Below are 17187 nucleotides of genomic sequence, written 5' to 3' on the forward strand. Positions count from 1 at the left end.
ACATATGTGGAGAACTATGTCTCCAGCCTTCCACTGTCTTAGGACCAGAGATCAGAGACAAGTTTTCGCTCTGAAAAGGCAATGGAAGAATAGGACACCAATTCTCCCTGACCGAAGCATCTGTCAGCTGTCCATTCCATAGAGCCGGACCTACTTAGGACACTGGGCATGTTAGTTCATCACAGCAATTTAAAAACAGTCCACCATTTAGATCCCAGTTTAGAAGAATGAAGGCAAATCCATCCAAAACAATTTGCCATCCTCTCTTTAAGAGCAGACACTGAAAGCAAAGTTTTCACATCTCAGTAACAGACTGAGGTTCTAAAGACGACGTTAATAAAGCTAGTTTCCACTTAAGAGAAAGAGGCACACAACATACAACTTTCAAAATAAAAATTTTACAAAATAAACTCAATTAAGATGGAATCCTGGTGTGATATGGAGTCTTTCCCAAAATCCATGGAGCCTTTGGGAAACCAAACCAAACCAAACCATAAAAACAAACCAACATTTTACTTTTAGCTCCACTGACATATTTTTCCCTCATATATTCCCCAAAAGAACATTTCTAGAGCACAAAATAGATTCATAGTGGTTTAATTAGATACATTTTTATATATCCTGAACATAACTGCTCTCATAGAAATAAACTACTATTTTGTACACAAACATTATTTACTGTGCCACATTCGGAACATACTGAGCCAAGCGCAAATGTCCGTCACAGCCCCTGGTGGAGTTCTGCTCCTACCAACGCTCCATTTTCTAGGACGACAGAGAACAGTATTAGACAAGGTGGATAATTAAACCCACAAAAGAGTAGCAAAAATGTTCCTTAGTATTAAACAAAACAGGATAATCAGGTTTTCTTCCTCAGAGCTTCCCTCCCTCTCTAGGCTCCTTGGGACAGGATCTAATGACTGGCAAGTGGTCATGCAGATAAACACAAGGCCAAAAGCATTGAGAGCTTGAGCACAAAAGAGTCAGGAAACTGACAATTTGGAAATCTTTGTACCAAAACCCCCTTGGTCTCCCTCAGCCAGAAAAATTAAATTTGGTCCCTGCTCTCACATACAAGTGACATGTACCACTAAAGGGTGTCTTCAGTGAAGTTTATTTTTTCAAATACTTGGAGATAATAATGAATAGTATTTTAAAATAATCCATGAAAAACAACAATAATTAAAAATAACAAAAAACTATCAGCAACACTGAAGAGTTACTTTGCACCTTGGTTAGCAGCAGTGGGCATGAAAATGATTGATTTTTGGTGAGCCCCTGCAAGTGCTGGCGTGTGCCATTCATCAGGCCGGTCTTGCCAAAAGCCTCCGGGCTACTGCAACTCTAATGACCATCTCACCGGAGGGGAGCAAGCTTGAAAATAAAGCATGAAAAAAGAACACAGACATACCAAGGCCCCCTCCACCCTTTGAAGGGAAAACAAAGCTGCAAGCCCCAAATATAAAGGTTTGTGTAAGATCCCAAGGAACACATCGCGTTTCATCAAGAGAATAGGCTAACATTCACCCTTTTGATATTTAGCCCCGCTGGCTGACATGTTACGGGAATGAAATCGCAACAGGGTTAAGCCTGACCACTTCTTAACCACTGTGCAAATGGAGGAAGGAGGCCGTTGTGCCAACCCTAGCAGGTGTTCTGTCGGGAGCTGCGTGACTTGGGGGTTCCAGGAGAGCCTAAAGCCTAACGGATGACTTGATGAACGCAATTGGGGCATCTCAATCTCAAGACAGGTTGAAAACAGAGAATATTATAAAATGTGATTGTAATTAACGTGATACTTCTGTCATTTTTATCTTGAAATCCCAATTAGAGTTTCAGGGCAGACCTAACCATCATTTGCCACTCATACTTATCATCTAACCTTATGATATCCCTCTACTGGCGGCCTTATCCGGTCTTTCTCCCTTCTTCTCAGATAACCCCACCCCTGGGGACAGTGGTGACTCCCCTGAAGGGTCCTGGGTCTTCTGCCATTTATTAAGCTGACAGATCCTATCACATTTGGATCACCTCTCCTTCCCATTCCCCACCTTGGTGTACCTTTATTCTGCAAGATTCTTTTCTTATTTAGGTCAGTGTGAGGCAGTTTAGAAAAACACTAGTTAAGTACAGCTGAAACCCACTTCAAATCATACCTTAAGATTCACTACGTGGAAGAAAAACAACTTGTGTGAGGAAGTCAATAGGATTCTAATTAAGTTCTAGGTCTGATTAAAATTAGATATAACTGAGGACGCAAAGATTGGAGAAAAGTGTAGCCCACATCAAGGGGAAAGGTTTTACAATTGCGGAAAAAACAAAACACTTAAGATTTCACACGAGAGTTCAAGAAATCAAGGAGCACGGGGAGAGGGCTGGGTAAGCCTAAAGCTTAGCTCTGGCTATGCTTGACTTGCGCCATTTATTGGGGAGTGAAGTTTCATGCTAATGAAAGCCTGCTGTGTACTTGATGCATGGACTAGATGAAGGAGGGATGAATTTTAGAACTGCTCCATCTAGTGGAAATGCTCAGTCTCCCTTCACGTTCTTGGCAGCTTTGGGTTTTATGGTGAATTAGCTATTATTAGGAATGCTTTGTTGGGGAGAAATAATACCAAAATTGATGCCTCTTAACAAAATATAAATGTCACTAACCTTGTTACCAGAGTCTAAAGTAACACTTAAATCCAGATGGAAAGAATCTAAGAATAAAACTCTAACAATAAAATATATGTAATTTTCTAATTCACTAGGAAGCCCCCTACAGCGATTTTTTTAAACATACAGGCATTTATATAGTCATGTACGTGCATAAACTTAGGAATGCCAATGCAAGCTTCCTACAAAAATTGTGTGCCTGTGGATAAGAAACAAAACCCGAAGAATTCAAACCACATCTTGCCCATCCCCACCTTTGGAATGGATAATATTTTCTTTTTCAGCCTAGGTTTTATATTTCTGCCATTAGCAAGGTAGATGATTAATATGTAACCATGTATCATATGGAATTGCTTGATTTTAAAAAAAGGAAGGTGATTTTGCATAGGATCCATTTACATAATGCAAATAAGCTTTTGTTCTCTGTGGAATCTCAACCGTGCCAAGGGGCGGGCATGAGTCAGGGATGTGCCGTACAGGCCTGTGCACCGCCCAAACAGTACCGGGCGGAATTCCCCAGCCCAGGCGAAACTCCAAGTGTCTGTTACTTCCTACTGGGGTTTTTAACACTGATGACGGGGGTCCAGATTGAATACAGCTTTTGCCAAATACCAGGGCACACTGTGAGGTCAGATGGAGAATGGGTGGCTTACTCTCCGGACACAGGACAGGCATCCAGAGAGCAACCCGGATGCAGAGATCTTCCTAGCGTATGCACCACACCTCAGCCCTCTTGCCCCTCAGATCTACCGCACCATAACTGACTTAGCAAAGGAAGCGAGTTTTTCCTCATTCAATCCTCTTCTATCAGCTGAATCAATGTTTTGACTGAGGAAGTGAATCATGCTGGGACTCTAACGATCTGTCCTTCACATACACCTATGAGCACACATTTAAAAAACAGTTTATTGTACATCTTTGCATTTCTTAAGGCATGAACAATGTTGTAAAAATGAAGTGGGTTTCGGGAAGCGTCATGTCGATCTTGACTGGGCTGGAACAAGCCCACCACATCAAGAAACACACTTCGAGTCTGAACCAACCGACCCCAGTGGCCCAGGAGCTCCTAACGTGGGGAGGACCCTCGCAGACCGCGGACCAAACACGGAGACTGTGTGCTGCTTTCAACGCTCCTGATCGGCTTCTAGCACCAGTTACACTCTGATCTTCTTTACCAGCTTTTCCGACTGCAGATTTTATATTCTCCTTCTTTTAGTCTGCTTTCCGAGGAGGGCACGGGTTTTACTTTTTATTTTATTTTTTAAGGAATATGGTTGCAGCAAAACAGAAAGGATCCAAAAGTGGTTAGGAGCCTTGTCTAATGCACTTTTGAAAATCCATTATAAAGATGAATAGAAAAGCAAATGGGAGGTTTTCAGTCGACCCAGAAACCACGCGTAGCTATAAGAAACATAATTGTGCATAGTTATTTATTCATTCGGAGTGTGGTATGTTGGCTATCTCTATGCCTCCACTTTACCAAAGAACAGGGCTGTCTACTTTGCTAAACCCAGGGTCCTTCCGAAGCTCCCAGTAGGTGTCATTGGAAACCCAGGCTTCTCTTTGATTTGCATCAATAACTTTTCTGTGAAAATATGAAAAGCAAAGTTAGTCACAAATCACAACAGGGTCACTGGAACTGCGTTCTTTCTCATATAAATGCTATGTACATTTAGTGTCCTATCTGACAACACTTGATAAATTGTCAATTTCTAGCCAGAAATAAAGTAACCATTGTCATTAAATGACTGAAATAAAAGTGAGAAGGAAAAAGACTAGGGCGGGAACTGATTACCTCTGGGCAAGGGGAGAAAGCATGAAGGCCCAAACACAGCTCTGTAAGTCCTGTGAGGGACAGCCACCTCCCAGGACCAGCGCAGCAGCTGCAGAAGTCACTGTGAGGCCCATGTCTGAGGGGCACCCTGCATCCCTCTGAAGAACCTGCACTTCCACCACAGGGTGCTCATGAGACGCCAGCTCTGAGGGGAGGACGCTACCCTGAGCTTTTCTGTGTAGGCCAGGAGGAGGATAGATGACGGGCTTGGAAACCACAGACTCATCTCTGTAATGTTTAGATAATCCTTAAAGTAATCCTGCAATAATCATCTTTGATCATACCACAGTGGGGCCAAATCTGAGCGGACTCAAGCTCTGCGTGACAGAAATAAAATGAAATCCTAATGAAGTCAGGGAGCCTTTCGGGGCAGAATCCCAACCGCCGCCTGCGTTAGGAGAGGAGACACCTTCCTGCCACTGCAAAGGGTCCGGGAAGAGGAAAATGGCGCTTGTAGCCTCACTCCGTCCCACCGTCCACAGGGAGGAGAGACCCACTGAGAACTGCCTGTCCTGGTTACTAACTTTTACAGGCACAAATCCTATTTAGCGTTTTCGCTGTCCAATGCACAGTCACCCACATCGGCTCACATTCTCCAGACACTCTGCGACCTTCTTTTTCCTTCTTTTTCTCTTTACCACGAGTGCCTCACGGTCTGGGGCAACCTTTAGTAAAACATGAACTTGTGGGGATGACTGACTTACTTAAAAAATTTTGGTACATGCTCAAGGTTATTTTCCTCCATGTAGCGTCTCCGTGATCTTTGCAGTTCCTCAACTCTTTGTTTCTCTGCAGCTGCGGCTTCTAAGTTGCCTTCTTCCAAATATCTAAGCAGAATACAGTTGATATTCCAATGTTAACCTTTTTTTTTTTTTCAGGAAAAAAAAAATACTGGCATTAAATTACCCACTAGCTACTGAGAACATCAAATCCTGAATAATGGTGCCATTGTGGACTGAATCATGACACTGAGAAACACAATGGCAAGGGGGAAGGGGGCTGGTTTGGCCTTGAACCCTTCTCCCCTCTGGGCTGCAGCAACCTCAGATGTTTCTGGAGAATGGCAGTTGAGGGTTAAGAACGACATGAAGTCAGAAGCCGGGTTCTTTTCTTCATAGTGGCAAGTGGATTTGCTAAAGGCCATGGGATGCTGGCTGGAGACTGGCTGCCCTCTATTGAGAACTGATTTGAGAGGCAGGAGTTTTCCTCTTTTCCTGGGAGGCTCAGAGTGATGAAAAAGGAGGTATACTGAAACAGAATTGAGAAGGCAAAAACAGACCCGATGATGATTTGTAAACATTTACATCCATGGCCAAGGCGAGATGAGGCTATGTGGTAGAGAGGAGATTGCTAAAGACACACAAGGCCCTGGGTTGGACTACTCCTCCCCCACCACACACATTTCAAGAACAAAGAACAGGGGCATGATACAATGTACTTGTAAAAAGTTAATGGATGAAATTAAATGTCAAATCAGTGAGGTACAAGATTTGGGAGTAACATAAACTGCATTTTTTTTTAGCACAGTATATTGAGTCATAAGTAGAACAGAATGTAGCGAAAGTCACATCAGGAACATTTTAGGAGGGAAAAACCCTGCACACACATGGGAAAAAGAGAACTGATCTTGGATGGAATGCAGATGGCATATAGAATTTTGGGGAAAATGAATTCTGTAGAGGTGGAGGCCATCATGAGCATATAAAAAAAATAGAAAAATGAGGTCAGTATTTTGAGTACAATTCTACACCTTCTGGGACCAAGGTAAGTTGGAGGAAGCCCCACTTTCATTCCAGTCACTTCCGGGTGATCTTCAATGTAAATGACCCTCATGTGTAAAGAGGACAACAGCACAGGGAGAGGAGCGATGCTGCAGCTGCCACCTGAGTTTTCAGACATCTGGTAAACATGAGGTCTGTGTGTGTGGTGGGGGAGGCAGGAGGCTTTCTGTTAAGGTCCAGCACCACTGGCCACTGAACAGCTTCTGTGTCCATGACCCTACAAACATCATCTTGCCCAGAGCAGGACACTCGGGTATTTCTGAGTGAATATGGGGATGAGAGAATGCATGAAGGAGCAAACAAACAATGGGGAAGGTATATTGGGACACAGCAGCCACTGCTGACCTTTGATCTGGCCGGAACCGGGCATCTGTGGGAGGAAGGAGGTCCTTCAAGACAGGATCCAGCTCGTTGAGCTCCACAGCAAACCTCGTAAAGCCGTAGTAGAGCTCGTAGTTGGTTGGCAGAGAACCTGGAAAGAGGCAGAGAATGGCTGAGAGAGGGAAGGAGCCAACCCCATGAGGAAAAGCATGCAGATGGACAAAACAGGCCTGTGCTCCTGACCACAGCCCCACCATTTCCTTTCGAGGGATTAAACTGCTTCTATTTTTCTAGGTGAGAAAGTTCATGCTGATGGTCAGTACTGAAAGATCAGCATATTTCATTAAACTCAGCCTTTCAAGAAAACCTTGCATTACAGTGATGGTCTGCATGGGCTGAACACAGAATTATCCTCTCGAATATTCAATTAGGTAACTAAAGACCAGGATGGTTAGCTACAAACACTAACATCTCACCAGAAACACCTGCCATTTATGTCCTCATTAAAAACACGCAGATACAAATGAGTACTATCAGTATTTCTTTAAAACTATTTTTAACATTTATTTTTGCGTGTATGTGTACACCATATTTTGGTTTCTCTTTCTTTGGCTCCGTTTTCTTTCTCTTTTTTTCCCCAAAGGCTTTTTTTTTTTTTTTCCCTCCCCTTCCCTCCTTTGGTATTTTGAGACAGGGTTTCTTTGTGTAGCCCTGGCTGTCCTGGACTCCCTTTGTAGACTAGGCTGGCCTCGAACTCACAGAGATCCACCTGCCTCTGCCTCCCCAAGTGGTGGGAAGACAGGCGTTGCCACCGTGTCCTGCTGCAGAGGTTTGTTTTTATTTACATATGTGTGTCTCAGTGAAGTGTGACACATAAACCAGGTGGTGGCACACACCTTTAATCCCTGCACTCGGAAGGCAGAGGGAGGCAAATCTCTTAGTTCAAGGCCAGGGTGGTCTACAAAGTGAGTTCCAGGACAGCCAGGGCCACACAGAGAAACCTTGCCTCAAAAAACCAAAACAACAACAAAAACAAACAAACAAGAAAGAGAGAGACATGCTAAGTGTTGTCTGGTATCCCACAGAGTCCAGAAGAGAGCGTGAGAGTCCTTGAAGCTGGAGGTACAGACAGTACAAGGGGTGTGAGCCAGCCCCTGTGGTTACTGGAACTGATCCCGGATCCTCTAAAAAAATCCAGCCTCACTGACTTCGTTTTCTACCAGGAGGGTTTTAGGGATTAAATTTAGTTTATTAGTCTTGTAAGCAAGTACTTTTACTTCCTAAGCCATCTTGTAGGCCCTTTAATTCTTTTTTAATTCCATCTTAAAATTTGTTCGTGTGTGTGTGTGTGTGTCTGTGTGCTTGCGAATTCGCACACCTTTCACCTGATGCAATCTTGCCAGCTCTAAGAGCCATCCATCCATCCATCCATCCATCCATCCATCCATCCATCCAATTTCCATTCCTTCCTTTCTTTTTAATATCTCACTTTGCTGCCCATGTTAGTCCTGAACTCCTTGATTTGAGCAACTCCTCAGACCCCTAAGTACGAGGGCTGCAGGACACACCACACCCCGCAGAGAAGCATGACTCCCTCGTGCCCAGAACCTCACTCCTGCTAGGAAGTGCCCTACCACAGATTTGCACCTCTACCCCTTACTGGTGTTTATTCTAGTATTTGTTTGCTCTGCTTCCTGAAATATTTCAACCTCCTAGAGCAAGGCTGATACACAGTCAGTACTCACTAAGCACTTACTAAGCACTTACTAAGAACGAGTGAGTTAACTACTGTACCCAGCAGGGAACTTAAAAACACTTACTGGTGTCCTTTAGAGAACCAAGAACCCTTTTTAAAGGTTGGAGGCAACCTGACAAACTCCAATGAAAAGAAATCTCACACGGTGGATTTTTCCCATTCAGACTTGATATTCAATTGTGGGCAATGTAGCGCCTGGCTCTGTCCATGTCAGCATATCAGCATATCACAGCTTTGCTGTTCAAGTGAAACTGATCACTGACTGACAAGTTACCAGATTTGTAGATTAGAGATGTTCTATTTCCCCTGTTTTAAACAACATAAGCAAGGGCTTGCTTATGTATTTCAATTATTTAAACTCTTTAGTACATCTGGTATTTGCAAGCATGCATTATGTTTAAAGCAATTCCCCATGGCCAGATTTTAATGGGTCACTTTACTCCATGTCAGTGTTTGGCCTGTTTTTTAATCATTAAGTATCAAATAGTGGATTTTACGTACTACTTATTTGTCGAGTGCAAATATAACTGCAAGTGCCTTGAACAGTCACGTTTTAGATGTCACTATTAAAAGACTCTACCCACCAGGGTATCGAAGCAGTTGCTGAGACTCATAACCAAACTTTGGGCAGAGCGCAGGGAATCTTACGGAAGAAGGGAGAGCTAAAAAGAGTTAGCTAGAGAGGACAGGAGCTCCACAAGGAGACCAACAGAGAAAAAAAAAATCTGAGCTTAGGGATCCTGCAGAGACTGAAGAATCAACCAAGGACCATGCATGGAAATAACCTAGAACCCCTGCTCAGATGTAGCCCATGGCAGCTCAGCATGTAAGTGGGTTTCCCAAGTAATGGGAACAGGGACTGTCTCTGTCATGAACTCAGTGGCTGGCTCTTTGATCACCTCCCCCTGGAGGGTGCATCCTTACCAGGCCACAGAGGAAGATGATGCAGATAGTCCTGATGAGACCTGATAGGTTAGGGTCAGATGGAAGGGGAGGAGGTCCTCCCCTATCAGTGGACTGGGGTGGGGTCATGAGAGAGGAAGAGGGAAGGAGGGTGGAACTGGGAGGAGATGAGGGGGGCTACAGTACGAATACAAAGTGAATACATTAAAAACAAATTTAAAGTTCAAAACGAAAAAAAAGGAAATGCAAGGCGGCCTACATGCGCACGGTCCCCTCCCTTCTGCTGCCCACAGCGTCCTGACCAGGAAGCTCGGGGGTCTCACCTGGCCTCCAGACGCACTTCGCCGAGGGGGGCACCCCGCAGTAGAGCCCCTCATGCCACTTCCCGAACAGCCGGTGCACCACCTTCCCCTCCTGATCTATCACCACACCCTGGACCTCGTTCACATTGGAGTTCCAGTAGTTCACCTGGAAAACAAGCAACCCCAAGCCCTGCAGCCGCGCCAGCCTGTGCTTGCCACATGCAAAATGTTCTTCCCCTTGGAATGCAGCTCAGCACACTGGACGCAGACGGAAGGTTCCCCTTCCTGTACTCTGCCTCGATAGGATCTCACCGATGTAGCTTAAGCTAGCCTGGAACTTACTTTGTAGCCTGGGCTGGCACAAAGCTCACAATCCTAGCTCAAAGGCAAGTGCTGGGATTAGAGGTGCGCTATAGTAACTGCTTAGGTTAATTTCCCTGAAGTGGGTGGTCTTGGGGCTGGGGGTGCAGCTCTGAGCGCTGGCTTGCCATGGGCAAGGCCACAGGATGCATTCCCAGCACTGTAAAAACCAACCCCCAAACCCTTCTCCATCCACAGCACGTCAGCATGCCCTTCTCCAGCCCAGATAAGTTGTTAGCTGAAGCACCCATTACTAACTCATAGGTTAGTGACTTTCTCTTCAGGTTCCTTTCCTTTGCTCATGGATCTTACTGTATTTCAACTGCACATGATATCAAAATAATTGGCAAATCCGGTAATATACTTAGGCACAGACGTGGGTTGTATATTCTAGCTCAGACCAGTGTTCCTGGGGAAATGGTGTTCGCTGGACATTTCTGTCCCTAACCCTTTTTCTAGTTGATAAAGGTAATGCTTTCTTTTGGCTCCATTTGGATTGCTTCAGACACGGTTTGTAATGACTGGCAGCTATCATCTGCATGGCTCTATTCAAATATTTTCCGGAACTGACAGCTGTATTAGAATGAGCTCCCTAAATAAGAGCACACAAATATATTTACGTCATAATCAGGCAGTAACAGAAACCAGAGGAGTCAGTAGAGGAATGAAATGTGTTCTAAAATTTTACTCAGTGTACTGGCTGGCTCTGCAAAAACTAGATTCGTTAATAAAACAAACATTTCTTCTTAGATGTGATGTTTTTTACATCCGCAGACTCAGAAGTTTGTATTTCTCAAGTGCTTCTGTAGGCCAACTGTGCTTTCTTGTTCAAGATCTGCAGGGCAGATCTCCCTGGGCTCCTTAGGAAGCAGCCCTGTCTGATCCCCCCTTTTCTCCTCCATAGCGCTATTTACCTTGACAAATGTGAGCTTGCAGATGCAAACGCTGCTTTTGGTATTTCTAATGGTCACTTCACCGTAATGCTCGATCCATCTTCTGCCGCTGAGGATGTTGTGTATGCACGTGGTGACCTTATTCCACACGTAGTAATCCCCATATCTACGAGGAATACAGCACTGATCAAAGGCAACGGACACAGACATGTTACTGCTCACACAGATGCAAAGACTCTCCGGGTACAACTTCTTACTCCCTCACTTCCTCGTTTCTTGAACACTTCTGCGTAGTCATAAATATGCAGGACATGAAGAACTGTCTCTACAACCTAAAGCTGCTAAGTGCAACAATGGCACTTTTCTGCCCCTCTGGGGCTGGAGGTACAGTGACATGCAAGCAATTACTAAAAGAGTCAAGTATCATGAAGGGTACTATTTACCGGTGAACAAAGCATGAGAACAGACTCGGGGTTTACTCCCTAGAGTTCTGGAATCTGGAGTGATTATTAAGCGAGCCACACCAGGTGAAGCTGATTCTGTAGGTTTGGGGCAGGGAGGTGAGCACTGTGTATGGGGAAGGGTATAAGGCACAGGGGCCAGGAAACATGGTAACTGGCGTCCAGTGGTGAGCTCCAGGTCACGAGGAGGCCAGGGAAGGCAGGTAATGAGCCACCCAAGAGTCTACAGTTACAGGCAGGCAATGCGCATCTGGGGAAGGATTGCTGGGAAGAAGCAGCTTAGATACTTCCGAAACGATCACTCTCAGAGCGTTCTCATACTACACTGTCATAATAAAAGCTAGGAAGAAAGATGGAGTCATTCTTTAGGAAAAAGATAAGGCGAACAAGCATATCTACAGCAGGAATCCACTGCAGATCGTGGGGAAAGATGCATAGAACTTCCGCCAGGGATGAAACGGCACGGCCACAAGTCAGATATGTTTGTGCACTAAGTATATTTTAAAGTAAAATTATATTTCATAATGAAATAAAGTGCTTCTAAGGTCTAACTGGCGTGAAACAGGTATTACAGACACCTTCTTCATAAATTTTCACTTACTGTAAACTTGTTCTTTTTTAAAAATTCACTTTACATCCTTGTTGTAGACCCATCTCTTCTCCTTTCCCAGTCCCTCTCTTTCTCTCCATATCCCCCTCTTCCCTCCCCTTTCCCATCCACTCCAACTCATCCAGTTGCATCAGGACTGAGCATGTCCTCTTCCCCTGTGGCCTGGCAAGGCAGTCCTACCAGGGGGAAGTGATCAAAAAGCTAGCAAGTGAGTCCATGTCCAAGGCAGTCCTCCCTCCCCTTACTAGAGGACCCACAAGGCCTAAGCTGCCCATGTGCTACATCTTTGTAGGGGGCCTAGGTCCAGTTCGTGCATGGTCCTTGATTGATGCTTCAGTCTCAGCAAGCCCCTCTGGGCCATGCTTAGTTTGCTCTGTTGGTCTTCTTGTGGAGTTCCTGTCACTTCCAGGTCCTTTTCTCTCTCCTCCCACTTTTCCACAAGATTCCCTACGCATCACCCAATGCTTCAATGTTTGGCTGTGAGTCTTAGCATCTGTTCTGAGGCGCTGCTGGGTAGAGCCCCTCAGAGGACAACTCTGACAGGACCCCGTCTGCAAGCTTAGCAGAGTATTGTTCATAGTGTCAGGGGTTGGGCCAGGCACTGCTCACCTTCTTCCATGTTCAGTTCATCAGCACTAGGTACTTGCACGCAGGCCTGGGCGTGAATGCAGGTGTGTGGCTTGTGTGTGGCAGTCAGGGGACTACGTCAGGTGTTGGTCTTTGCCTTCCACTTAAGAGACAGGGTCACGCTGTGGACTCTCGGCTGCACACTGCAGGCCAGCTGGCTTGAGAGGCTCTGAAGGTCCTCCTGTATCCACCTCCCGTCTTCCCACAGCAGGACTAAGCTCACAGACACTCATGCTACGTGTATCCAGATTTTACAAGGCTTCTGGGAATTTGAACTCAGGTCCTCGTGTCTGTGCAGTGCTCCCCACCCTAGCACAGCCTACCATGTAAATTGATAAAACCCACATCAACCAAACAAGCAAACAACAACAAATTCATACTTTTGTTCTCAATACAAATAACAATTAATATAAAAATATTTTATGGCTTATGTTTTCTAAACCTTTTTTTTTTTTGCACTTAAAAAAAGATTTATTTATTATTTATACAGTAGTCTGTCTGCATGTGTGCCTGCAGGCCAGAAGAGGGCACCAGATCTCATTATAGATGGCTATGAGCTACCATGCCGTTGCTGGGAATTGAACTTAGGACCTTTGGAAGAACAACCAGTGCTCATAACCTCTCAGCCATCTCTCAAGCCCTTTTGAACCTTTTATTATAGATTACAACCATAAAAGGATTCCATTGTTGGGCTTTGATAAATAACTCAGAAACTTAAAATAGGTCTTTTATCTATGAAAGATAGATATAAAGTGAAATTGTAAGTAGTACGGAAAAGAAATGCATAAAGGGAGAGCTTGCTAACAAAAACAGATTAACATGTTGGAACATGGCAGGTGGCTGCTCTGTGCTGACCAAAGGAGGGAGGCCAGGTGAGATGCAGGAAGCAGTGGTTCATGTGCAAAGCTTCTGTGTTTTTGTAGGCATCCATACTGGACTTAGGCTGAAGGCTGCAGAGACTCTGGGCGCAGGTAGATGGACCCTCAAAAGCTTCCCGCACACCACGGGGACTGTGAGAGCAGCTAGGAAGCCCGAGAGAAGAGAGCAACCTACTTTGGAAGCGTGACATTCAGGGTCCCAACAGGCAGGATCTCCATCGACTTCCCCCAGAACTTATTCTTCCATCTGATATCTAAATGAGATAGCGGGAGGACAAAAACTCAACGCTCCATGTCCAGTAAGTGCTGTAGACACTAATACTGGTATTATACTTTACAAAGCTTTCTTTTTTTTTTTTTTTTCTTTTTTCCAATTACAATTGATTCTATACTGGGCATTAAACATCACAAGGACCTAAAGATCCCCGTGAAAAAGCTAAGCTGAAAACACCCCAGATTCATTATTTGATTCTCTATAGTCATGTTCCCTGCTTGCTTCCATTTAACAAAACAAATTCCAGAAGCCTGGAATAAAATCTGTGCATGTGGGAGGTACTCACATATGCAAATGAACGCAGACCCCAAGGTGCTTTAATCCCCAGAAGATAAGAAATGCTGTTTCGACTAAATGGTAAAAATAGTCATCATATATAAGCATCAAGCCTGAAGTATATGTAAAAATAACTGCAGTATGGTAATAGCACTGACCTAGAACACATCTCTCCCTATACGTAGGAGTTATCTGTCTCGGGAGAACAGCAAAAGATAAAAAAGTAAACTAAAAAAAAAAAATTTTTTTTTGTTGTTTTTTACATTCAGATGGAGAAGATTTATGGGCCTGCAGGATGGACTTAATGAGCATGTCTCTACAATGCCTGACGCCCCCCACTTCCTTTATGTGGCGGCTTTATGTTTTCCACACAGAGACTCAGCCCTACCTGCAAATCTGTAATAAGCGCCTGGTCTGTCTGGATAAATTAACAAAGATCAGGGCTGTCTTCATGAAGCTCCCGACTCCGGGTTTTAACCAAGAATTAATTTACTTTCTTTACTCTGCCACAGAGCACAACTGCAGTACTCTGTCACTGTGTGCTCTCAAGTTAAGGCAACCTTCCTGTGGGCAATGAAGCAACTCCCGCAGACACAGAACCATTTCACACTTCAGAGTCAAGTCAGCAAATAAGTTCTTTTTTCTTAAAGGCTTCTGAAACTTTATTTTAGATAAGACTGAAAAATTGTACCGCAGCAACAGGACTTGATTAGGACAGTCTTCATTTCAAAGCCCAAGCTCCGAAGGGTCAAGAGACCATGAACTCCTGTCAGTTTAAACTGTCCAGAACATCTAGATGCTATACTACAATTTGCAGATGCTCAAGTTCCTTATATAGAAGTGCAAGATATTAGCATATAGAAGGTGCATTGCACTCACATACTTGAAATTATCTTTGGATTACCTGGAAGAACTAAGACAGCATCCATCCTATGTAAATGGCTGTTATGGTCACATTTCTGGGGGAATGAAAGAAAACTACTGTGTACATGTTCAGCGTGGACAGTTTTTCTGAGTGTTGTTCATCTAGGCTGTACACACGCTTGTGGGCATGTTGTGTGGACCAGATGTCTAGACAGATGTGCCAGTGAACATTCCTTTGGGACTGAAATCTTGACACATACTTTAAGAAGCATGAGGGCAACAGGCATCAGTGCCATGGTACTGAGGCCCATGAGGTGCCATGAGACCAGATGACAGCTCCAGGTTGCATGGGCAGCATGGGGCTCGGACGTGTGACGGGCAACATGCAAACTCCATGGGCTCAGTGTCTCACTTCCCAGATGACACAACTTCACAGCACACCGGAAAATGTAATTTCTCAAGCCGATCCTTACAACATTCATTCACAGTCTCCGCGTTCTCAAGGCAGAAATGAAAATAAGTACAGTGTGCTTTCAGTAGCTAGAAACTTACCACAGGCTTACACATTTCACTTCCAATTGTAATCAAAATACAAACCTTGCCAAAACACAAAGTTCTTTGATTCACAGTGACAGGCTGATATGGGTGGATGATGGCTAACCTGGTAATTAAAAACAAAACAAAACAAAAAGGCAATCATGGGAATATTCCGACTTCTATAAATGATTTTTTTGTTTGTTCACTTGTTTGAGGCAGGTAGGTTGGGCTGGCTTCAAACTCGCTGCATAGCTAAGACTGGCCTAGATCCTGATCCTGCTGCCTCCATCCATGCATGGCATTACAGCATGCACTACCATTCCTCCATCATCAATGACTTTTTAAGTAAATAAAATAATCCCTCCTTGAACAAAACTAGAGTACCCAGTTCTAATAGTAAATTCATCTCAAAATCTTAAGTCATTAATATCACGCTTAAACACAGAGAACTTATACTGGCTTAGAGTGGGCAATGATGCAGTTAAATTACGTAAGTTTTCTGTTGGCTGGTAAGACAGCCTGTCCCACAGTTATCAAGGCTTTTCTCGCCACCACGCTGCCCTCTTACCTCGGACAGCAACCTCACTCACTTGTTCTGAGAAGAACCGAAACCCCTTATCTTCTCTGATGCATTCATAGGTCTCCCCCAGGACCGGATTGAATGGCTTGCTTCCTGCTCTGAAGTAGGTGGAGCAGTACCCTGAGACTGCGAAGGCAGCAACGAGAACCTGTGAGGACATCAAGGAAGGAGCACAATGCAGGCGAGACCACGTCAGGCCCATTTGCCGCTGTTCCTATGGCCTGTGCACACTCCGTGCTGAGGGGTACTGATTTGACGCCATTTGTGTTTTCAATTATTTGAATCTTCACCAATACACAGAGAGGAATAAGTTAAGCTACTCTTAGGAAACAGCAAGGGAAATGAAGTCAAGTGTTCTTCATGTGTTCACCCAATTTCCTGAATAATGGAAGAGTCCAAAGGGAGTCAGTTTGTAAGCCATGTCACTCTTAGCCCCACCGGCAGGCAGGTGTGGCTTCTGGTGCTGGCTAGAGCACAGGTCAAGTCTTCCAGCCTACGGAGCAGAGGACGAAGTACCCACAGCAAGTTGCTTTCTTAGAACTGTGCTCCTGAGCAGACGGGCTCTCCTGGCACTCAAGACTAGCTGACACAGCAATGCCCAGCATGTGCTAACCTCCAAGGAGTAGGGTATCTTTAACAAACTTTAGGGAACATTCTAGGCCAGCAGGTGTGCCCAACCTGCAGCTCAAGGTCAACAAGCACCTCAGGAGAGCTATGAATGAGGCCCAACACATTTGTAAATTGACTCCATATGGCAATGCCAAGGGCCGAGCACCCCAGAGGAAGAACAGGCCACAAGAAATTCACAATATGTGTAGCTTCCTGTAATAGTATCCAGAACGTTCTGGCCTTGCTTGGTTATACACACAGACCAAATCTTCTCCAATGCCTTTGCCGTGGGAAAGCTCTGTACAAGATGGCCGTGGCCCCGCCCTTCATTACCATCCTCTCGTAGGGGTCGTCCGTCTCTGAGGCCTTGTCCAGGAGCTCGCTGTACTCCATCTCCTCACAGAGGTGCTGCAGCGTGTTGAGCGGCTCGTTGAGCTCCACCGGCATGGAGACCTTCGACAGGTCCTTGCCGATGTTGTTCCTCAAGATGTTCCACAGGTTAATGTTACTGGTGTCAGGGCAAGGAGCGGGCAGGCACGTGCGGCGGCCATTGCGGAAGGCGCCTCCTGTGAGCTCCCCATTCAGGACTGGGAGAGGAGGAAGCACAGTGAGGGACGCTGCCCCTTTCTGGTCTCATAAAATCAGAGTGGAAAAGAGACCTCT

General features: G+C 44.9%; 1 protein-coding gene across 13 annotated transcripts in view; it reads right to left on the reverse strand.

Moving 5' to 3' along the window:
• Window positions 1-581: 581 nt before the first annotated feature.
• The window catches only part of Osbpl6 (oxysterol binding protein like 6), a 163337-nt gene continuing 146731 nt past the window's right edge, over window positions 582-17187 (reverse strand). For all 13 annotated transcript variants that reach the window (XM_060390421.1, XM_021649497.2, XM_021649496.2 and 10 more), the window contains 9 exons: window positions 16858-17111; window positions 15926-16063; window positions 15396-15459; window positions 13560-13638; window positions 10830-10974; window positions 9577-9721; window positions 6619-6745; window positions 5197-5319; window positions 582-4243 (listed from right to left, as the gene is read on the reverse strand). In XM_060390421.1, the coding sequence (XP_060246404.1) occupies window positions 4135-4243; window positions 5197-5319; window positions 6619-6745; window positions 9577-9721; window positions 10830-10974; window positions 13560-13638; window positions 15396-15459; window positions 15926-16063; window positions 16858-17111 (1184 nt within the window). In that variant the 3' untranslated portion in view covers window positions 582-4134. The remainder of the gene's footprint in view (window positions 4244-5196; window positions 5320-6618; window positions 6746-9576; window positions 9722-10829; window positions 10975-13559; window positions 13639-15395; window positions 15460-15925; window positions 16064-16857; window positions 17112-17187) is intronic.

This window comes from Meriones unguiculatus, chromosome 8, assembly GCF_030254825.1.
Source record: "Meriones unguiculatus strain TT.TT164.6M chromosome 8, Bangor_MerUng_6.1, whole genome shotgun sequence".
Classification (NCBI taxonomy): Eukaryota; Metazoa; Chordata; class Mammalia; order Rodentia; family Muridae; genus Meriones; species Meriones unguiculatus.